The sequence below is a fragment of the Crotalus tigris genome, unplaced genomic scaffold (assembly GCF_016545835.1).
Source record: "Crotalus tigris isolate CLP2741 ecotype Arizona unplaced genomic scaffold, ASM1654583v1 scf7180000024359.8030256, whole genome shotgun sequence".
Taxonomy (NCBI): domain Eukaryota; kingdom Metazoa; phylum Chordata; class Lepidosauria; order Squamata; family Viperidae; genus Crotalus; species Crotalus tigris.
In genome coordinates this window covers 1,873,243-1,894,677 of record NW_024100528.1, presented here as the reverse complement: position 1 = coordinate 1,894,677, position 21,435 = coordinate 1,873,243, and the positions used below count along the sequence as shown (strand labels likewise).

At 35.0% G+C, this 21,435-nt stretch overlaps 1 protein-coding gene across 1 annotated transcript in view; it reads left to right on the top strand.

Annotated features, from left to right (window-relative positions):
• Positions 1 to 20,553, top strand: part of LOC120300793 (nucleoside diphosphate kinase 7-like) — a 45,961-nt gene extending 25,408 nt beyond the window's left edge. Inside the window, exons 3-10 of the mRNA XM_039327263.1 lie at positions 134 to 300; positions 3,404 to 3,514; positions 3,902 to 3,952; positions 6,401 to 6,608; positions 9,734 to 9,839; positions 15,814 to 15,878; positions 18,348 to 18,416; positions 20,410 to 20,553. Coding sequence (XP_039183197.1) covers positions 134 to 300; positions 3,404 to 3,514; positions 3,902 to 3,952; positions 6,401 to 6,608; positions 9,734 to 9,839; positions 15,814 to 15,878; positions 18,348 to 18,416; positions 20,410 to 20,538 — 906 coding nt within the window. The 3' untranslated portion in view covers positions 20,539 to 20,553. The remainder of the gene's footprint in view (positions 1 to 133; positions 301 to 3,403; positions 3,515 to 3,901; positions 3,953 to 6,400; positions 6,609 to 9,733; positions 9,840 to 15,813; positions 15,879 to 18,347; positions 18,417 to 20,409) is intronic.
• The last annotated feature ends 882 nt before the right edge of the window (positions 20,554 to 21,435 follow it).

Here is a 21,435-nt window from a genome sequence, read left to right as displayed (position 1 = left end):
ACCCTTTCTGGATTTTTTTCCTATATGCATCAAGTAGGAATTCAGTATCCAACATTTGACTGAATGTTATTGAAATGTTATATATTTTAATTTAAAATAAGAACATTAAAACAGCTGTCTCTTTACTCTTCAGTATGACATGAAGAATCGCTTCAGATTCTTAAATCGCACTAAATATGAAGATCTGAATTTTAAAGATTTCTTTGTGGGCAACAGAATTACTATTTTTTCACGCCACCTCAATTTGGTGGACTATGCAGATCAATATACCTCTCGCGTGTTGGGCAGTTGCAAAGAAAGGTGAGAAAGTGCTGTTTCTGAACTTCTGAGGAATTTTCAGTTTTGTAAGTTAATCAACATACTTCACTTACTGAGTCATCTTATTATATACAAGAATTAGCACTGGATTTTCTGATGGATAAAAGGAAAAATGGAGAAAGGTATTATATTAAATTGATCCTTAGAAAAATTGGAACCAAGTATGTGAACATAAAAAAGCAGAAGCAAACTCTTTATTATAGTCATGTCTTGCTTTTCATATAGTTTTTTGCTGCTTTAACTTTGTGTAGTTATATCCTATTTACTATCAGGGGCTTACAATTAAAATTTTCAAAAATATTCATATTAGATCTGTTACAACTCAGACCATGGTTATAGAGCCTAAGTTGTCTTTTCTAAGTTTTTAATGATACTCCAAACAACACCTTGAAACATAAAAGAATTAAGATCCTGTGATAAAATAGCAAATAAGCTGGAAAATTGTTGTACCAGAAAAATTATCGCCCCCAAAAGTTAGCAGTATTACTATAATACAGATTATTTTTCATCATCTGATTTAAATTTACTGATTATGAACAACAAAGCCATTTTTATTTTTGCTACTCAAGTTCCTAGATAATCTAATTAAAATGTGTTTGTGTGTATAAAATATATGCATATATTGCTTTTATATATACTCCAATGTATTATTAATCACTAATTATTAATATGTTTAAATTTTGGAAAAAACTTATGTCTTCTTTTGTATTTGTGTTTCTTTTATACTGGGGTTTCTTTCCAACTGATGGTAATACTCACAAATTATTTCAGAAATAGTACTTAGAAAGAGCTGAAAATGGCAAACTAGTTTTTTTAGCACTGTTGAAAATGTTTTCAGAAAGGAAGAAAACTAGGTTTTGATGACATTTGTTCATTTCCACATTAGCAATGCGGATAACAACAATAACAACAACAATAAAGTAATAGCAAATTCCTTTCTCTTCAAAAAATTTGTGTGACATAAATTGTTAAAATAGAAGAGAGATAATGTACAAATGTGATTCACTGGTTTCATTAAAATTATTATTGATCAAAATATTTACTGACATCAACATATTGTTGATCAATATGGCATTATTGATATCAAGTTAATATGCCAGATTATCCCCCAAGATACAAATCAGTACCAAAAGTATGTGTCAACTAGCATTTAGAGATTTTTAAAGTAACAGGTAGTCCTCGATTTATGACCACAGTTGAGCCTGAAATTTCTGTTGTTAAGTAAGACATTCGTAAAGTGAGTTTTGCCTCATTTTATGACCTTTCTTGCCATAGTTGTTAAATGAACCAATGCAGTTGTAAATTCATAATTCAGTTGCTAAGTGAAACTGGCTTCCCCATGGCTTTTGCTTGTCAGAAGGTTGCCAAATATGATCACATGACCTCGGGACACTGCAACCATCATAAACATGAGTCAGTTGCTGAGCAACGAAATTTTGATCACTTGACCATGGGGATGCTACAATAGGCGTAAATGTGAAAAATGGTCATAAGTCACTTTTTACAGTGCCATTATGACTTTGGACGGTCACTAAATAAACTATTGTAAATTGAGGACTGCCTGTATAGCAAGAAAGAAAGGGGACTCTTTCATTAGCAAAGAAAATATGTGTTAGGATTTTTTTAAAAAGGGAGAGGAAGAGGAACAATGGGTAGGCTCATCTAAAATGGCAGCTTAGCCTCTAAGAAAAAAACTAAAAATTAATCTGGCATTTCTTTTGAGCGTATACAAAATAAAATTGCACAGTTTCTACGTCTAAAAGTTTGTATACGTTAGAGTCTTTTTTGCATCTTGGATGATTTCATCCCATAATTTGAATGGTGGCTTAGATTCCTTTCTTTCCTTCCTTCCTCATAGTCAGCTATTGTTCCCAGGGAAAAACAAAAGAACAAAAGCCTCCAGCAAACTCCTCCTTCCTTATTTAACCTCAGAATAGTTCTTGCTCAGTGATTTAGCCAATTTATAATACGAGAGGTAGGAGAGATTGGTTCTCAGGTCAACTGTGAGTGTCTTCTGACCTAGATAAAACTTTAGAAACTTGTATTGTCATTAAAAATCCAGCTTAATCTTCAGGAAATTTGTTAAAACTAAGCTTGTACTGGAGTTTTTTTGAGATGTTTATCTGGCTTGGAGCTGACCATGGTGCTTGAACTACTTGATTTCCTCAGGGAAAAGTTAGAAAAGCAAAGAAAAAGATACTGCTGCTTTCCCACAGTGATTACACTTTGGTTAGGGACACCACTTCCTCTTCTTTCTCCCTTTCACACCAATCTCTAGCATTTCTCCCCTACAGTATCATAATCCAGATATTGTCATAATTAAATTTCAGCTAATCACTTGCCTTTCTCAGTTTCTGACAAAGACACTAAAGAATATTTTTCTCCCTTAATTGCTCCCTACCCCAAGTGTTCCAGTTATATTGCAGTTATCAAAGGAACAGGGTCATGGGATAATGAGGGTGACAGGATAAAAAAAAAAAATCTGCTGGATTACGTTTAGATTTTTGAAAAACCAGCATCTCTCATCATAAGAATATATTTCCATTTTTCAGTATGAGAATATTAAAAACTAGCAATATTGCAAAAGTATAATTAGCTGCTCTCTCTCCCTTTTTGGGTCATATATTAGGGTCCTTCCTAATATATGACCCAATATATAGCTCAGGGGTGTCAAACTGCCAGCCTGCGGAAGTCGCACTCACCCCATTGCCGGCAATGGCAAAACTATCTCGATACGTTGCACAATGTCATGTGACATCGTGAGTTTGACGTGTCTGATATAGCTGCTTAACAAATATGTGGGTCCTTATTTGCCTAGCATAAGGTCCCTTTCCTCCCAACTAGAATCTGAAGAGGACAAAAAGACAACAATATCTAAAGAAATACCCTTCTTACTATTTGTTCCTGTGTAACTTTTTTCAAAACTCATTTGCAGTACTAAAATGTTTGGACCAAATACTTCCATTATTTATCTGGGCACTAGGAATGATCACATCATGATGATTGACATGATTATGTTTTCCTGTCTTGGTAAACGTTGATGCATAAGCTATTTTTAAAATTTTCTCATTTAAATTTGTTATAGAACCTTGGCATTATTAAAACCAGATGTAGCACTCAGACTTGGAGAAATTATTGATATGATTATTAATTCTGGTTTTACAATAACAAAGGCTAAAATGGTGAAACTTACAAGGTGAGATTTTAATCATTGCTTATTTTTCAAAAAAATAGAAATATACTTTACATTTTAAATTTTTACTGATTCGTGAAGTACAATCTTTTGTAAAATTACCCTAGAATGCATAGATGTTACCAATATATGCTGTTTCTTGATATCATTAAAGTGTGACTGTGCAATTATATACAGTGTTTCTATCTTGAACCATGCAGTAGCCCAAGAATGGAAGAAATAACGATAAATACTATCTATTATAATGTGATATTACATGAATGAATGAATGAATGAATCTTGCTTGCTGTTATTAAGAAAATGCTAGGAATATTGTGTACACATTAATTAAAAATAGAAGAATCTATTAATTAAGAATATTAAAAATATTCTTAAAAATATCTTTTATAGGGGAGAAGCAATGGATTTACACGCAGACCATCAAGCTAAGCCTTACTACAAGTGAGTATACGTTTTGGTACACTGAGTGGTTTAATGTATGTTACATTCCATGAAATAAAAACTCTTACCATGTTGCTTTCTATCAATGTCCTTTGAGTTATCTACACAAATATAATATAGATAGTATTTGATAAGCATAGAAAAACTAGACTTCTCTTAATTTTATACTGTTTTCCTTGTACAGAATTGGATAGTTATTGGTTTTCATTCTGTCAGGTTTGTAGTCAAGTCAGACTCAAATCCTGGTGATTTCATTGAAACATCCATGTTGTTTTCTTGATAAAAATAAGTCATTTTCTTTTGCTACCTTCTAAAATATATTTTTGATTTCAGCATTAAAAAATCCCTATGATCCAAGTGCTAATCAGATTGGGCCTTATTTAGATTTTTTTAGTACCAGCTAGGTCCTGCAACCTGCTCTGATACTTTTATTCTAATAAACTAAATATATTCTAACAACATTAAAATACTCTTTCATCGTTTTCTCATCTTTAGAACTTTCTTACAAGAGTATACATGGTCCTACCTTAATACATCTTTCATTCTACATTTTATTGTGGTATTACATACTTAGTTGTTTTGCAGTGTGTTTTTGTTTCAAAATGATCTTGATCCTTTTCATTTTCTTACCATTAAGCAAATTGACTTTATAGTACAGTAGTATAGTATTAGTATTAGTATAGTGTAGACTGCAGAGTATCACAGAAGATTCAGTGATTCAATCTATGAAATATCCAGTAAATCAATAAATAGCTATTGTTAGTCAGCATAGACAGACTGGAAATTTAAGGACAATAGTTTGTTTACAGCAATTTCCTTTGATGGTTGCTGCCAAAAAAGTGGTCCATTAAAAAGGGGTGTTCTTGTTCTAATCACTGCAAAATATAAAATTAATCAGTTTTTCCTTTCCAGGAGACTGGGAATAGGCAAGGTAATCTTGCAACTTCCCAAGCTGCCTCTCTGTGTTCCAGGACACAATGGCAAGCTCTTTGGTTTAAAATATATTGGGTAGAACATGGGAGTCAAATGTGCACATTACTGTATTATAGGCAGTCCTCAACGTACAACGGTATGTTCAGCAACCAGCTGTAATTACAACGGCTCCAAATAAAGGTAGTTACAACCCCTGCCTGAAGTTGCGGCTGTGGTCACATGATAAAAAGTCAAGTGCTTTACAGCACACATGCCCTTACAACCCTGGGGATGCCACAGCTCCCCTTGTATATCCCTCCCCCTCCCCCATTTTGGCTGCTTGTACAGTGGCATTCATCAGCAGCCATTACAATTGTCCCTATACCAGCTGATCTTCACCACCTTGATCCTTTCTTCAAACCAATATCCCTTTTTATGTGAAAGCCCTCACGATGTGCAAAAGAAATGGTGCACATGATTTGGGGAAATGAGGCTTTTGAAGCAACCCAAGAACAAGGCTCCTGCTGTTCTTCAAACCACATGTCTAATTTTCATGAGATTTGGATCAGGAAGTTTCTAATGAGGTGCAAGCTTGCAGAAGGAAAGGGATGCCTGCTTGGAAAATGGCTTAAGGTGGTGAAGGTCAACTGGGCAGGAGGGGCAATTGGGGTTACCGCTGGCAGTACCACTGTGCAGAGCCAAAAGAACATGAATGGAAGGGAGAATGATCCTTACTGAAACTTCACCTAACAATCCAGGCAATCGCCTAACAACTGCAACTGGGAATGATGGAACTGTGGTTATTGAGTGAGATGGTCATATGGGCACCTCACTTAATGACTGCAATAACATATGACTTCAATTCTGGGCTCAATTGTGTTTGTAAGTCAAGGACTACCTATATACTGTAAAAGTAATGTTAAGAAATTAAGTGATCTGTACTATTCTTGACTATCCACTTAATTAGGTGCCTGCTGTTTCTGGGAGCAGTACTGATGTGCTAAATTTATTTTGTAATGCTTTATATACACACTGTGACCAGTACTTTGTTTTCTTGACATGCATGTTTGTGATTGAACATGATCGCCCATATATGTACATAAATAATAGATAGAGTTCTACAGAGAGAGATGCCTGGCTTGATAGACTTGGCAAGCTTCATTTGGCTTCTAGGCTGCCAATTTCTAAGGAGCCAAAAGTTTAGGATTTATGTTCTGCTTAATTTGCAATTAAACATAAGATCAGAGTTCCTGAGTAGTCAGCAAATCTGTTATCTCTTTTCAGTTCTGCCTTTCTTAAAATATTAAAATAGTTTCTGATGTTGCAAAAGATAACAGAATAAACAAAGTATTGTTTCAAAAATATGAAAATATTATTTCTAATCAGATTTTTCTGCAACTTACTATTTTTACTATAGTAGCTTAATATTTGTACTATGTACCCAACTTTGTTGGTATTAATTTGTTTAGGATGGAAGAATCCTGTTGAAGCATTTGGTTTCCCAGGTATCCTGACTATTCTATTTTCTGTTTTCAGTGAGCTTCTTGAGTTTATTACAAGTGGCCCTGTTGTTGCCATGGAGATTTTGGGAGATGATGCCATAGGCAGATGGAAACAATTATTAGGACCCGCAAATTCAGTTGTAGCCCGAACCGATGCTCCAAACAGCATTAGAGCACGTTTTGGAAGTGACAACATAAGAAATGTGGCTCATGGCCCTGATTCCTTTGCCTCTGCTGCTAGTGTAAGTTTCTCAAATATACATTTGATAGGCCATTCTGTACATGACTTAGTTTCTTTTAGCATATAAGAATTATTTATGTTTTCATACCTCTCAATTAAATATTTTCCACTGATGCATGTACATATGTAAAATGAACACTCCTTTCTCTTTCTTTCTGAATCCTGTTTAAGTTACTACTTTTGACCAGTAGTTCCTTATTGACCAGCCTCCTAATTCCATAGCTTTCATCTTAGTTAGATCAAATGAGGCAATTCAACTAAGATCTGTAGAAGATCCTAAGGCATATTTTATCACTAACACAAACGTTTAGTGTTAGTGATTTGTTATGAAGATCGCTTCAACTAATCAGAGAATTCTCTGTCCAGGAAAACTACTGTACTGTGTAACTAACTATGTTTATATGACTTCATCCCATTTTTTTTTCACTGGAAAGCCTCCCCCATTTTGTCGTCATTTTGAATAATGGTAGTATGATTTCAGTCAAATATTGCCCGAAGCTGTTAAAGGAGTAATTGCATGATAATACTCTAAATAAATGAAATAGTAAATCTTACAGAATAAAATAAGATATATAATGTATACATCATTTTAATTTTCATCTTGTTAGAGTTGAAACTATAAATGATAATACATAGCCACATTGAATTTTTTTATAGTTTCCTAACTATTTATTGTGATGGATTAAATAAATTTAAACAGATTAATTGGAGGTTCATCTGAAGGCAAACCTTCATGTGAATCTTTCCAAGCTATAAGAAAACAGATTCGACAATATATTTGCATTTTACTTTTTGATGCCTGCTTTTCTTTCCATGGAAACATGTTTCTTGATGTTGATTAGAGGAGCTAAGAATAGTGCTGCTGGCAATGTTTTAATTACTCCCTTTTTTGTCCCTGCTGTGTATCCTTAAAAGTATTTTAATGTAGTATTATGTATTTAAGTGTGTGATTATGAGTTATGAAGAGTTAAAGAATCCATTAATTTATACATTGTTGAATTCTATACAACTCTAAAATGGTATGCCACATACTCATGCCACTGAAAAATGTTAAATTTATGAGATTATAAATTAGGATGGCAAAAAAGGAGGGCCAGTCCTTGGCACTTGAAATGTTTTTTTGTTTGCTACTGATTTCCTCCTTCCAGTTTTCTTATCTTCTTTAGCTTTCTCTGTGTTTTGTGTTGCTTGGAGAAAGGGAAATATTTATATTGAGATTACTTAGCAACTCAGGATCACTGTACTTACTGTAAGGCAACAAGCATTGTTCTTCCCAGTTCAGATAAATGAAAACATCTGCCAAGACTGAATCCAGGTAGTGCCATATCTGGGAGAAATAACAGGTGATCTAATCATAGGTGCCCTTGCTAGCCTGAGATTTTACTTCAGTGTCCTGTTCATGAAAAAACAGGCTACTAATGGAGAAAAGCATATATAGCTTGCAGAAGCCATGTTGGTAAAAGTAGAAGAGCAATTACTTGGTTGTTTGTGAAGACAAACTTTGGGAGAAAGAACTGGAGATTAATTTCTGTATAGATATTAAAATTGCAAGTCAGAGAGAATAGATTCTCTGACTGTCCAATCTAACAGTTCATATAGTTCCATGAATTTCAGGCAGATGATTTCTGCTGATTGGATTTTTGAAATCATGGTCCTAAGATTTTCTGTAGCGGTTGGAGAGAAGTTCTAGCCCCCAATCTAGTCTGCATTTTAAAAAAAACAACAATGTAGGAGAAGGATCTCACCTCATCACGAAGAGAACCTCTGCTATTGATGATGATGACCTTTCCCTCCCCAGTGAGCAGCTAGCCCTGTAAAAAGGCCCTCTGTTTTCTAGGAGTGGGCAGACAAGAAAACAAACAAAAGAGTATCTGTGCTGTAACAGATAAATAGGAAGTAGGACTGTGGTTTCAAGCTTATTTTTGTAATTTGGTTGTTTTTTTTTTGCTCCTTTTTTCTAACCTCTTTCTCTATGTTGTTGAATCACCTGATTCTGCCTGTAATTTCTTTTTCATTAAATCATTAGTTCTATTTGTTTTCTGTCTTCCTCTGGTTGAAAAACACACATTCTCCCATAAATATATTCAGCTTGCTTTGGGATTTGAATTGTTATGTTTTTATTGACTTGGGTTTGAAGCTTTTTCATCTTTTCAGGCAGTTAAGTCACCTGTAATAGCTTACTGTTCTTTTATTTCTTCTGGCCCACCTGATTCACTCTGATAGCCTAAAACTCTTTCAACACAGTTGGCAGTCCTGTGGCATTCAGGTTGGAAAGTTCTCTGTTTCCAGTATGAGCAGCTAGTAAGAAATCAAGTGTTACATAGTTTATTGTGAAATATTTAATGGTAATATGACAAAATAATGAACTCATCTGGTGATTATAGCTCAATGAATGTGTTATGGTGACATAGGATAGTTTTCATGGTTTTCTCCCTGCCTATTCTTGGTAATGCAGTACTGAAATTTGCCTTAAATTTCTCAAGGTTTTTTTTTTTTTTTTGTGAAAGGTTTATTGTATCTTTTTCTTGGTATTACAAATAGTCCTTGACTTATGACCACAAATAAGCCTGACATTTCCAATTCAACCAAAGAATTGTTAAATGAATTTTACCTCATTTTACGACCCTTCTTGCCACAACTGTTAAGTGAATCACTGCAGTTGTTAAGTTAGTAATACAGTTCAGTGAATCTGGCATCCCCATTGACTTTGCTTGTCAGAAGGTCGCAAAAGGTGAACCATGACAATGGGACACTGCAACCTTCATAAATACATGCCAGTTGCCAAATGTCTGAATTTTGATCACATGACCATAGGGATGCTACAAAGGTCATAAGTGTAAAAACGTTGGTAGGCCATTTTTTTCAGTGCCTTCATAACTTTGAAAGGTCACTAAATGAATGGTTATAAGTCAAGGATTACCTGTACTTGGGGATTTTTTTGAAAATGGGCATTGTTTTGGATCTTAGTCTGTGTTTGGAAGTCTATTGTCTGTGCTGAATGATGAGGCACTTTCAAAAATATGTTAATAAATAAGGAATGGAAATGAATAAAAACCAAAATGACTATTATAATCTCAGTGCTTGGACCCCTATTAAATTTATGTATTTAATTCCTATTAATTCCAGGAACTGGAATTATTCTTTCCTTCCAATGGAGGCCGTGGACCCGCAGGCACTGCAAACTATACACATTGTACTTGCTGTGTTATTAAACCTCATGCAATTAAAGAAGGTTAGTTATATTCCTTGCAGAGTCAATAAAAATACTTGTTGGTCCTCTTTTTGTCTAGTTAGTAGACATATAAATTATTTCCACAACGGTAGCTATCTCAGCCTGGTTCTAACAAGCAATGCTGTTCCTTTTTGTTAATGTTAATACTCATAGTTGCAGAGATAAAGACTTGTTTTCCTGTTGCTGTTCATCTTTTTTTTTTTTTTTTTTACTTTTTTGACAAAAGTCTTTCCTACCAGCAGTTTGTTTATCAGTTAGGCTCAGATGATTTCCAGCTGACCTGCTTGCAGTATCAGATGGAGATGTTCTCTGTATGCAATTAAAGTACATAAACCACATAAATAATTATTTGGGTTAACAGGTTCTGCAGAGATACTGGCAAGAGAATGCTTTGCAAAACCACTTTGACCGTCATATTTTGCTGCTTCTAGTAGGTCCTCAGAATAAAATGATAATGTTTAGAATATAGTGTGATAGTTGTTTCTTCCCATAATGCATCAGTACATAACAGTGGATTCTTTCAAATGAGAAAAAGCTATTAATGGGGTTTGTAGACTATGTTTGATAATTTAAAATCCTTTTTTTATTTTGGAACTAATTTGATTTTTGTAAATAAAATTAGTTCATTGCATTATAAGAAAATACATTTAACCCTCTGTAGCTTTAATATTGATAACTTTTCCCAGCCTGGGCATCTTTCAAAGGTGTGTATTTTAGAATTATTATTAATGATCTGCTGGCTGGAACATTCTGGGGAAATTGAAGAAAGTATATCTGAAGGACATTCAGATTACAGAAAACTGCTATTTTCTACTATTCTTATTCAAAAGATTTTACTTAATTTGACTTAAACTTGTTCTTTCCTTCTGCCAGTTTCAAAACTATGGTACAGTTAGTCCTCTTACTGACCATAATTGGGACCTATGTCTCTGTTGCTGAGTCCCACTGTCATTAAGCAAAATATCACGTGACTATGCCAGACTTATATATAGACTGAAAAAAGTGATTTATCACCATTTTTCATATGACTGTTATAGCATCCTCATGCTCACATCACTAAAATTTCACTGGCTCAAATTTATAATGGCTGCAATGTCCTGGGGTCATGTGATCACTTTTTGCGACCTTCTGAAAAGCAGTGGGGAAGCCAGATTCATTTAACAATTGTGTCACCAACTTAACAACTGCAGTGATTAACTTAAAAACTGTAGCAAGAAAGGGTGTAAAATGGGGCAAAATTTACTTAACTATTTCACTTAGCAATAGAAATTTTGAGCTCAATTGTCATAAATCAAGGATTATCTGTATAATATTGTATTGATAGGAAAGACAAAATGTTTAACCAGTAGAACAACCTGCCTCCAGGAGCGGTGAATGCACCAACACTGGAAGTTTTTAAGAAGAGACTGGACAGTCATTTGTCCGAAATGGTATAGGGTTTCCTGCCTGAGCAGGGGGTTGGACTAGATGACCTCCAAGGTACCTTCCAACGTTGTTGTTGTTGTTATTATGGATCATCGCACAGTCAGCCAGATGTTCAGACTGGATTTGGCATTTTGTCTACCTATCGAGTCCTTACCCAGGACCTGGGATAGGCAGATGTGGATGTTTGATGGTATTACAGATATCGTCGCAGGATGGAAGCAGTTCCTAGTAAGGCCGCCTTTAGCAATTGACTAATAGCGAATTTGTCAATGCCAATGGTGTTCAAGTGGTGCTCCAGTTGTTTTGGGATTGCACCCAAGGAACCTATTACTATTGGTACTACCCTTGCTTGCTTTTGCCACAGTGTTTCTATTTCTATTTGTAGGTCTTTGTATTTTGTTATCTTCTCCAGTTCTTTCTCTTCTATTCTGCTATCTCCAGGCACTGCCACGTCCACTATCCAGACTTTTTTGTCTTTCTTATCGACAATTGTTAAGTCTGGGGTGTTATGTTGCAGGTGCTTGTCTGTTTGAATTCTGAAGTCCCAGAGCAGTTTAATTTTATCATTTTCTATGACTTTCTCTATTTTATGATCCCACCAGTTTTTGCTTACAGGCAAATGATATTTTTTGCAGATCTTCCAATGCACCATTGTTGCTACTTTGTCATGCCGCTGCTTGTAGTCAGTCTGTGCAATCTTCTTGCAACAGCTTACCAGGTGGTCCACTGTGGTAGGCAGCACACTGACTTTATTCATTTGTCTTAAGGCTTGGTCTTGTGCAGCCAGAATTAGTCTTCTTCTTCTTCTTCTTCTTCTTCTTCTTCTTCTTCTTCTTCTTCTTCTTCTTCTTCTTCTTCTTCTTCGTCTTCTTCTTCTTCTTCTTCTTCTTCTTCTTCTTCTTCTTCTTCTTCTTCTTCTTCTTCTTCTTCTTCTTCTTCTTCTTCTTCTTCTTCTTCTTCTCTGCTTTGATCAGGCCACTTTGTCCATGCAATGCATAACTTTTATAACCCATGTTCACATTCCTCATATTTCTATTTTTCTGAGCTAAAGAGCTTCAAACATCCAAGAGGTGTTACAGTGTTTCTAACTCTACTTAGGATGCCATTTGTCTTTTAACACTACCATACCCTGAGCTGACAGTATTGAGCCTATCTACCGGGAGCCCCTGTTATGCATCAACACTTAATTGAGAATTTGCAGGATGGATATCAAAAAAGAAAAACCCCAAAGGAGACACCATGGTAGCAATTACCTTTGGAGAATTTATTAATTAAATAGCCCAAATAGATCTGCCCAGAATTCTGATTCTCTGGGCAGATCTTATAGTTCTTTTTGCCCAATTCTCCCACCTCTAAAAATGTTTATTCTGGCACTGAGATAATTAAATGGAAGGAAATTGATGTTTGTGTTTATATATTGTGAAAAAGAAAAGAATGCAAAAGTGTACCCAAGCACACAATTGGGAATTCAGATTGACAGGAATGCTGTTCCCTCCAGCTGTTTGCCTAGAGTGCTCATGACAGCAAGCCACAAGAGCAAAAGGAGGCAAAAGCTGTCAGCTATTAACTTGTTAATGTCAAGGCAGGGATTTTGTTGGTTGCTAGCAGTAGCAGCAGTACAAGCTGCGCCTAAGATAATTAACTTGCTTAAAGTCATGGACTGCAGCTTCTTAGTTTGTTTTTTTTAGCGCTTATTAGGGAGATGCTGTGCAGTCGAGAAAAGCCACTCAGAAAAAAAATAGTTTGTTTAAACAATCTCTCTAGTTTGCAAGGGGAAAAAATAAATTGCCTATTCATGTAACTGAAAGGGATCTTTCTAAAGATCTTCAATGATTTGTGGTTTTTACCATCCTAACCAAGGTTATGTATTTTACATCATCCACATACTTGACCAGCTCATTGCTTACAACAAGATTGTTTGATTCATTTAAAAATTACTAGTCTCAACATAGATCCTTTCCTTTTTTTCCCTCTAAAAAGAAACTTGATTTGTAGTCATGTGTTTGTGTTTCTATTTAACCCATTAGCAATTCTCTTATCCCATGACTACTAAATATACTAAACAGCTTTTGATGAGAAGTCCTCATCCATGTGCCTACTGACACTCTGAAAGAACTTTGTTAAGCTTCATGAAGCAGGATTAATCTTTATGAAATCAATGCTGATTTTTCTTCAGAAAAGCTTGTACCTATGTACCTAGTTACTTTTCATTGTATTACCAATTTTACAAATTTGTTCAGAACAGATGTTAAGCTGACTGACTTAAAGTATAATTTACAGAATCACCTCCAGATTCCTTTTTAGAAATCTGTGTTACATGGTTACTTTTGAATGTAGTCAGTAACACTGATCTTGATATAATTTGTTATATATTTTTGTTTTATTTTTTATTAAGAGATTAATAGCTTCACATTTGAATGACTTTTCATTGACTCAAATTAGGACTCCCTGATTTGCTATAGTGCAGTCTCTCAGGATGTCCCAGAATATCTTTTCTCAAATAATTTTAATTGTTTTGATCCTCTTCCTGAGACATTCTGTTGCTGTTGATGTTTTCAGACCATTGAAGTGGACAAAACCTGAACATCAAAGTCATGAATAGTAAACTTCTTATTGTAAGTTAATCAATAATAGAACAGTAACAGTATCTTGCAACTTTGAATGTGCCTCTCCCTTCTCTGCCTTTATCCTAAAGAGAGGTTGGAGAGGTCCAGGCTGAGATACTTTCTCAAATTCCATTCCAGTTATGTTGAGATTTTTTTTATTTGACTATTGCCTTGGCTGTCGCTGTTCCTCTCCTTCCTCAAGGTTACTCTCACACTTCGTTATAGATGTCATATCTCAGTGTCTGGGTTTGGATGGGGATCAGCATCAACCTTGCCAAAATTGAGTGGTTTTGGCTCTTCGGGCCCTCAGCTTCTGGGAATCTCAACTTGGGTGTCCTTCTGGACTCATATCTCCTGTTCAAAGAGCGGATAACAATTGTGATTAGGGGGCCCTTTTTACAATTTCTGTTGGTGAATTTGCTCCAGTTCCTGGAACAAGAGGCTCTGCTCTCAATCACTCATGCCTTGGTCACCTCCTCAATAAATTACTGTAATGTACTCTAAATATGATTGCTTTTGAAGAACATCCAGAAGCTGCAGCTAATGCAAAGTGCTATGGTGCAGGCAGTTGTGGGCACTCCAAAACCAGCACACAACCTCTGCTCCCAGAACTGCAATGGTTGTCAATTTTCTTTTGATTTTAATTTAAGATGCTGTATGCTATCTGGACTGCAGAAGAACCTTTTTATGGGTAACATCTATTAAGTAGTATCATCTGACAGGACCCAGGAGGAGAGCCGTTTTTTTTAATAGCAAGTTTTTATTGGTTTTCCAATTTTACATTTGAGTATTTGGAAAGCAGTGTGGTGTTTGGGTAATCAATAGTACAATAACAAAATCTTTAGTACATATCTCAGGTTACATCATCAAAAAATTCCTTCTCTATTTCCCTTAACATTTGCTATATCATATTTAAGCTAGTAAATTTCTAATTATAACAAGCTCAGTTAAAACATTTATCAATATATTTTTGCTTATACATATCCATGTCCTGTGTTTAAATTTTACCTAAATTTTAATTTTTAATTATAGTATTCCAATTTAACCTTTAATATCCATAGTATTTAAATTTCGGGTAACCCAAGTTTCCTTTATTTCACTACATAAAAATTATAATATCTAAAATACACCTATTACTTACTTAAGTATATTCTTATTTTATTTCATAAACATTTTCTATTTCTCATCCTAGTACATCACTACTTACTAATGGAGTATCCTTTATAGTCTCAAATACATTGTCTGTGTTATCTGGGCTAAACAATAATTCAAGGCTATTTCCTAATAGTTCATTTTCATTTCCCTTATAAATCTAAATCCTCAATATAAGGCCAATTAATCCCTTAATCTTTAATTCATTCAAATATAAGATTTTATCTCTGTCTAATTTTTCTTGTCCCATTGCATAGGCTTCTTCAATTTTACCTGTGTCATTCCCAGGTAACAGACAATACTTGTCAGGTTTAATACACTGTGGCTACTATGCCACAACTGCAACCAAAGCCAAGTTTTATCCCAAGCATGTTTGTGTTATTGTATGCCAGCTAGGACCTGTCAAATACAGACTATCCAATTAGTATTATTAACTAGGAGATATCCACAGGATACCATGTGCTTTTTGAAATCTGATTTTCTCCCCCAAAGAGCTAAATATCTTACACTTAAGTGTAAATCATGGTCTTCCTATTTTATGTAAATTACACATATTTTTGTTTTGCTTTAAATAGAGAAAAATCTTTCCCAGCTGAGTGCCTCAGCTCAAAAGTTTGAGTAGGTGTTATATTTATCTCTGTACAGGTGTCAGATGCATATATATTAGTCCAAATATATTCTGGATTTTTTAAAAAAGAATTATTATATGATAACACCCTAACTCTCAAGCATTTAATATTTAAAATACTCTTAGGTATCTACCATTATTCTCCTTTTTTGTTTTAATGCAGGTCTAGCTGGAAAGATTATAAAAGCAATTCTTGATGGAGGATTTGATATCTCAGCCTTGCAGATGGTAACTAATTTTCTTTTTCTTATTTTCTTTTTATTTAATTCTCGTGGAATTAGGAGGTGGAGAGAAAATTCCACATTTACCACTCCTGTTTCTACTATAGAACCACACCATAGTCCATTGCACTTGGGAACATGTCTGCCTTTGCTTTTAGTGATTCTTTCTCAGCTGAAACAGCTGCAGCCAGAAATGTAGCTGCTTCCTTCAGCTTTGTTGTAAGTGGTGTCTTGTATCAGGTTTTCAAAGTGTTATCTTGTTAAACAAAGGAAATCAGCCTTTTCAGTTCAGTTAAACAAAAAATGGATAGACTTCAAAGTTGCCGAATTTATTTTGTTTTTTTCTTATAATTCTCAGATTGTCAGCCAAAGAAAAATGAAAATGACTTAAAACTGGATCAGGTTGTCTCTGACCATATTCTGAATCAGGAAACTTGCAGAACTAAACTGAACTCACAGTTTTTTTCACATGAAAATCCCGTATTTGTTCATTGCAGCAGTTAATTTAGAATAAAGCATTTTTTGTTGTTGCTGCTGCTGATAAAGCAGGGGTGTCAAACTGCTGGCTGGAGGGCCGGTTGCATCATACGGAGACCTCACCCACCCCAGCTCTGGCAATGCAAAAAAAGTCATGACACATCACATGACGTGGTGAGCTTGACGCCCGTGTGCTAAAGCATTTCATAGTCAGAACTGCTTGCTCACAAATGCTGATATACCTCCCATATGCTAGATCATTATACTTTTCCAACAGTACTATGGAAGCAACTTTTAAAGATGGGAATTATCCCCACTGAATTTGCTGAACACAAATCAATAAAGCCTTGATATAAATAATGTATATTGAGAAGCATCTGGCTATTCCTCCTCCAAAAGAAAACAAAGAAAAGAACTCATAGCCAACCCTAATTAATTATGGTTAGCTTTTGAAGAGGCAATGATCAGATTGGTTCTGAAGTAACCTAATTAATAAGATGTTAATTGGAATTAGTAGTTTACCCCACTTTCTCAGGGAAAATGCTTGAGCATTTGGTGGTTGCTGATCAATTTCAGACATTTTTAAGCTGATTTTCTGGATCCATTCAGGGCAGTTGCATTCCTGATTTGGAACGAAAACTAGTTTCTAGACCAGTGGTTCTCAACCTGTGGGTCGGGACCCCATTTGGGGTTGAACGACCATTTCACGGGGGTCGCCAAACAACGCAGTCCGCCATTTTTTTCCCCTTTTCCTTAGCTGTGCTACTCCCTTTTATTCTATTGGCCTTTGAAAGCCAATAGAATAGACTCTCTTGAATAGAGTCTAATTCTATTGGCTTTCAAAAGCCAATAGGAATTGTCCAGGCTGTCTGTGCCCTGCTGAGCCCGCCAAAAGTCCCATTCTGCAAACGGTGCTGCACCAGTTGAGTAGTCCTCGACTTACGACCAGTTGAGTAGTCCTTGACTTACGACCGGTTGGGGGTCGCGGCATTAAAAAAGTTGAGAACCACTGTTCTAGACTGTGAGTTCAAGTGTGGTAGTGCTGGAACTCATCTCCTAAGTTCTAGAATAATACCTTAAACATTACATCAGTCTGACTCTACAAATACATACTTAGATATTACAATTAAAACTCATTAGCCAGTGATCATTGCAATAATATTGTACAAGCACTTAAAATTGTTTTGACACTGAAATAATTCTTTAATAAAGTAAAAGGAAACAAAAGCATTATACAAAAAGCATTTAGAAAGCCTCCTCTCTTTTCCCTGCCCCATTGTTTCCTTCCCCTGATGTATTTTGAACTTACTTAAATTTTAATTAGTATAAATAATTGAATAATATAAATAGTGAGCAACAATCATGAGCTTTGTGCAGCCTGAAACTTGACAAAAACTTTTTTTGGAGATAGAGTGAAATTAATTAAGACTTTTGTTGAGGAAGGTGTTTCTTTATGCTCAGGAAACTCTGGGTTTGCACCTGGTATGTTTGTACTTGGGGGGGGGGAGCAAGTTGACAACTATAAGGCTGAGAAAGGAAAGTCTGTCTGTTGTCACCAGCAAAAGGTGCCTCCTCCAGTAGCCCCCACTGACTCTAAAGCAGGGGTCTTCAAACTTGGCCCTTTTATGACTTGTGAACTTCAACTCCCAGAATTCCTCAGTCAGCGTGCAAGGCTACTAAAGCCAGGCTACTTACAAACTGTGATACCTAAATTTATTATTATTATTTTGAATAACTTAATTTTATGTGTGCTTGACTTTTTACCATGTGGTTTGATGAGTAGTGTGCACACACATGTTGTTTATCAGCTTATTTGCCAAACAATAAATACCCTCTACATGACTGAGAAACCACACAATTCTTGTCATGTTTCTTGTACAGAAAAAGGGCAGCTATAATTGTTAGGTAGTTTTTAAGTATTTTTAAGACAATACTAGCTCCACAATTCTGCTTCACAGAATCTCAAGAATTAGATTATTCCTTTCTATTTTATATGTAGTTCTATATGGACCGAGCAAATGCAGAAGAATTCTATGCAGTCTACAAAGGTGTTGTTGCTGAATATTCTGTAAGTAAATATTATGACATCTGTTTTCACCATTTTTGATGCAGTTTAGATATTATCTTAATGGACCATCCTTTTTGTATGGTAATGCTCAGGATTATTACTCATAGTTATGGATTGTTTTAATATTTGCTGTAAAATAAACCATTAACAATTTATTGGAAAGATAACTGTACACATAATTTTTAGGTTTGAATCCACAGTGTGATATACATAAATTGTGTGCACTTTTGGATAATGGTTTTCCAGGCTAAAAAGCATCCCCATTAGTAACATTATGTTGTCCTTGAACATCATATCAAAATTCTTAATTTTTAAAATTAAAACAAATTTCCAAAAATTCCAATTCCTTGCTACCTTTAGAAATCCTCCTTGCATTTTTCTGCCTCACTTTAAAAATGGATCAAATCCACAAACTAGCAAATTAATTTTGTGGATATTTTTTCCCCATTGAGGAGGGATGCTTGGCATACCTTCTGCCTCCAGATCTTTCTGCAGTTTAATAATATGTCATCTTTGCAATTGGGGAAGAATTCTCAAAGGCAAATTTTGTTAATACGCTACATTTGCAGTATTTGCAGGAATGCCACACTTCATAATATTTACTGAAATGCCACTTTACACATTTTGTTTTACAATAGTTGGATAGTTATGTACCTGTTCTATTTTTATTCTGTCATGCCTCAGTATGGTTCTTACCTGTTTACAAAATACACATGACATTTAAAACATCCACAGTTTAAATACCAATGGTAAATTTAATAAAAAATGATGAGTCAGTAATGAAATATAACAAATTGATAATCTTTTTCTATTAAGAACCAATAAACTCAATAGATAGTATCATTTCAAAGTGTAACTACTCTAAGAAAAAACTCAGTTTCCAGAGTCCTCCTAAAGGAAAACAGGAAAGGAGCTAGTCTAATTTCACTTCGATTTTTGAGGCCATAATGTCTAACTATATTTTTCTCAATATTTCCAACCTTGGCATTCTAGACTCCTGCCACAAGCAGCACACCATGCTTTGCATTCTCTGTCAATTTCGAATTGAACTTGATCATAAAACTCATCCATTTTCTTTTCTGTATATATAGTTGGAGCATAAACTTGAATACACCTGTCAATTATGTCTAATTGATTATATCTGGTGATTGATTGCTTTGCAGCCAAGTATTGTTCTTGCTATTGTCTTTTTAACTATGAAAACAAGACCACCAACTTTTGACTGAAACTATTCAATTCAAGTCTATCTCAATTTGCTGATCCTAAGATACCGATGTTTAGTCATTCATTTTCATGTTTTATTGTGTTGAGCTTTCCCAAAGCTTTAGGTGCAATCAGAGATCCTGTAGGCTTTAAACTGGCAATATCATAAACACAATTAGTACTCTAAAATAGGGGTGTGAAACTCGCAATATCACATGATGTGACACATCACGACTTTTTTTGCCATTGCTGGCAATGGGGTGGGTGCGGTCTCACTATGATGCATCCGGCCCGTGGGCTGGCAGTTTGCTCTAAAAGATTCTCAACTCTTCTTCAGCAGTGTGTTGCTATCCCTTCTAATGGGTACATTATCTGTCATTATATCATCAGTTATTTTATATTCCCAACTGTGTGGTTTTCTTGGTAAAATATCAGTAATATATTACTGCTTTCTGCAGTATGAAAAAATGTGCAGCTTGTAGTGTGTTGAGCTTTTCAAAATGCAAAATAAGCTAGAAGAGATCACTCTATCACATCATACTTGTTTATAAAAATAAATACTCAGATATTGGGGAGGTACTTTGCTTTTGATTAATGTTTATCCCAAAATAATCTAGGATAAAAAACCCAAGTCTAGTCCTAAAGGATTTGTTTGCTTGTTTTCTGCATCCCTGCTTTTTGATTATTTGGATTTCTGTAAAATTATCAATTTAGTAATGGGGCCATAAAATTTTCAATAATGTGCCTTCAGAACAATGTAAACATCTGTTGGGTTTTTTTCTGGTTACAGGAGATGGTTGTAGAACTCTATTCAGGACCTTGTATAGCTCTAGAGATTCGACAGGTAGATCCTGAAAAAGTGTTCAGAGACTACTGTGGCCCTTCTGATCCTGTAAGTAACTTATTAAGCAACTTATAACAAAATAAGACTGATGAGTGAGATCTGTGAATGTATATCCTTTACTTTCACTTTAAAGCAGCTTGGAGAAGAGATCCACTTTTGCTTAGCTTGTAGTTTTGTACAGAACAGTTCACTCACCTCTTTTCTTAGGTCAAAATTTCTCTTCCTGTGTGAAAAATATATACTGGCATAATAAAGGTACTTATATTTTCCTTTCGTTTCCAATCTATTAAAGGGCTAGGAACAAATTTGCCAAATTACATATGTACATATTAGGAGTATAACAACATTAAATATATTATATTTTGAATCCAGACAAAATGCTTTCCATAAGTTGAGGAATAGCATTGTACTTTAAAACAAATAAAATCCAGAATGTCTTGGTTGAAATCCAGAATCTTGGACAAAACAACATTTGGAGGGATTGCACATGAATTTTAAGGGGCAAATAGAATATGATTAGCATGTTTCACCCTTTCTCTTCACTCCTCTTATCAGCCACTCCCAGCATGGCATGACTCATGGTTTTGTCCACCTCACTAATCTTCCTTCTATCTCTGTATTGAGTTGTCACCACTATTGAAAAGACAATATATCTCCCTGTTGTCCCAAGACTTTTCTTTTGCCTCTATGCCACCATCACCACCACAACCAAGATTCTCAATGTTCTTACCCAAATTACTTCTATTAAGAAAAGAAATTGTGATTCAGATGTAAAACAAAATAGCCTCCTGCATTGAAACATATTGCTCATTTGAGTTTGAAACAAGTGTTAGCATTAAGTATCATAGTGTTGCTTTTCTAGCCAAAATTAGACCCTTGCAATTGACTTTAACTTTTTAAATAACCTTGGTGATTCTCCTGGGAATTGACATATTTTTGATGTAGCAAGTTGAATTGTATAACAAGATTATG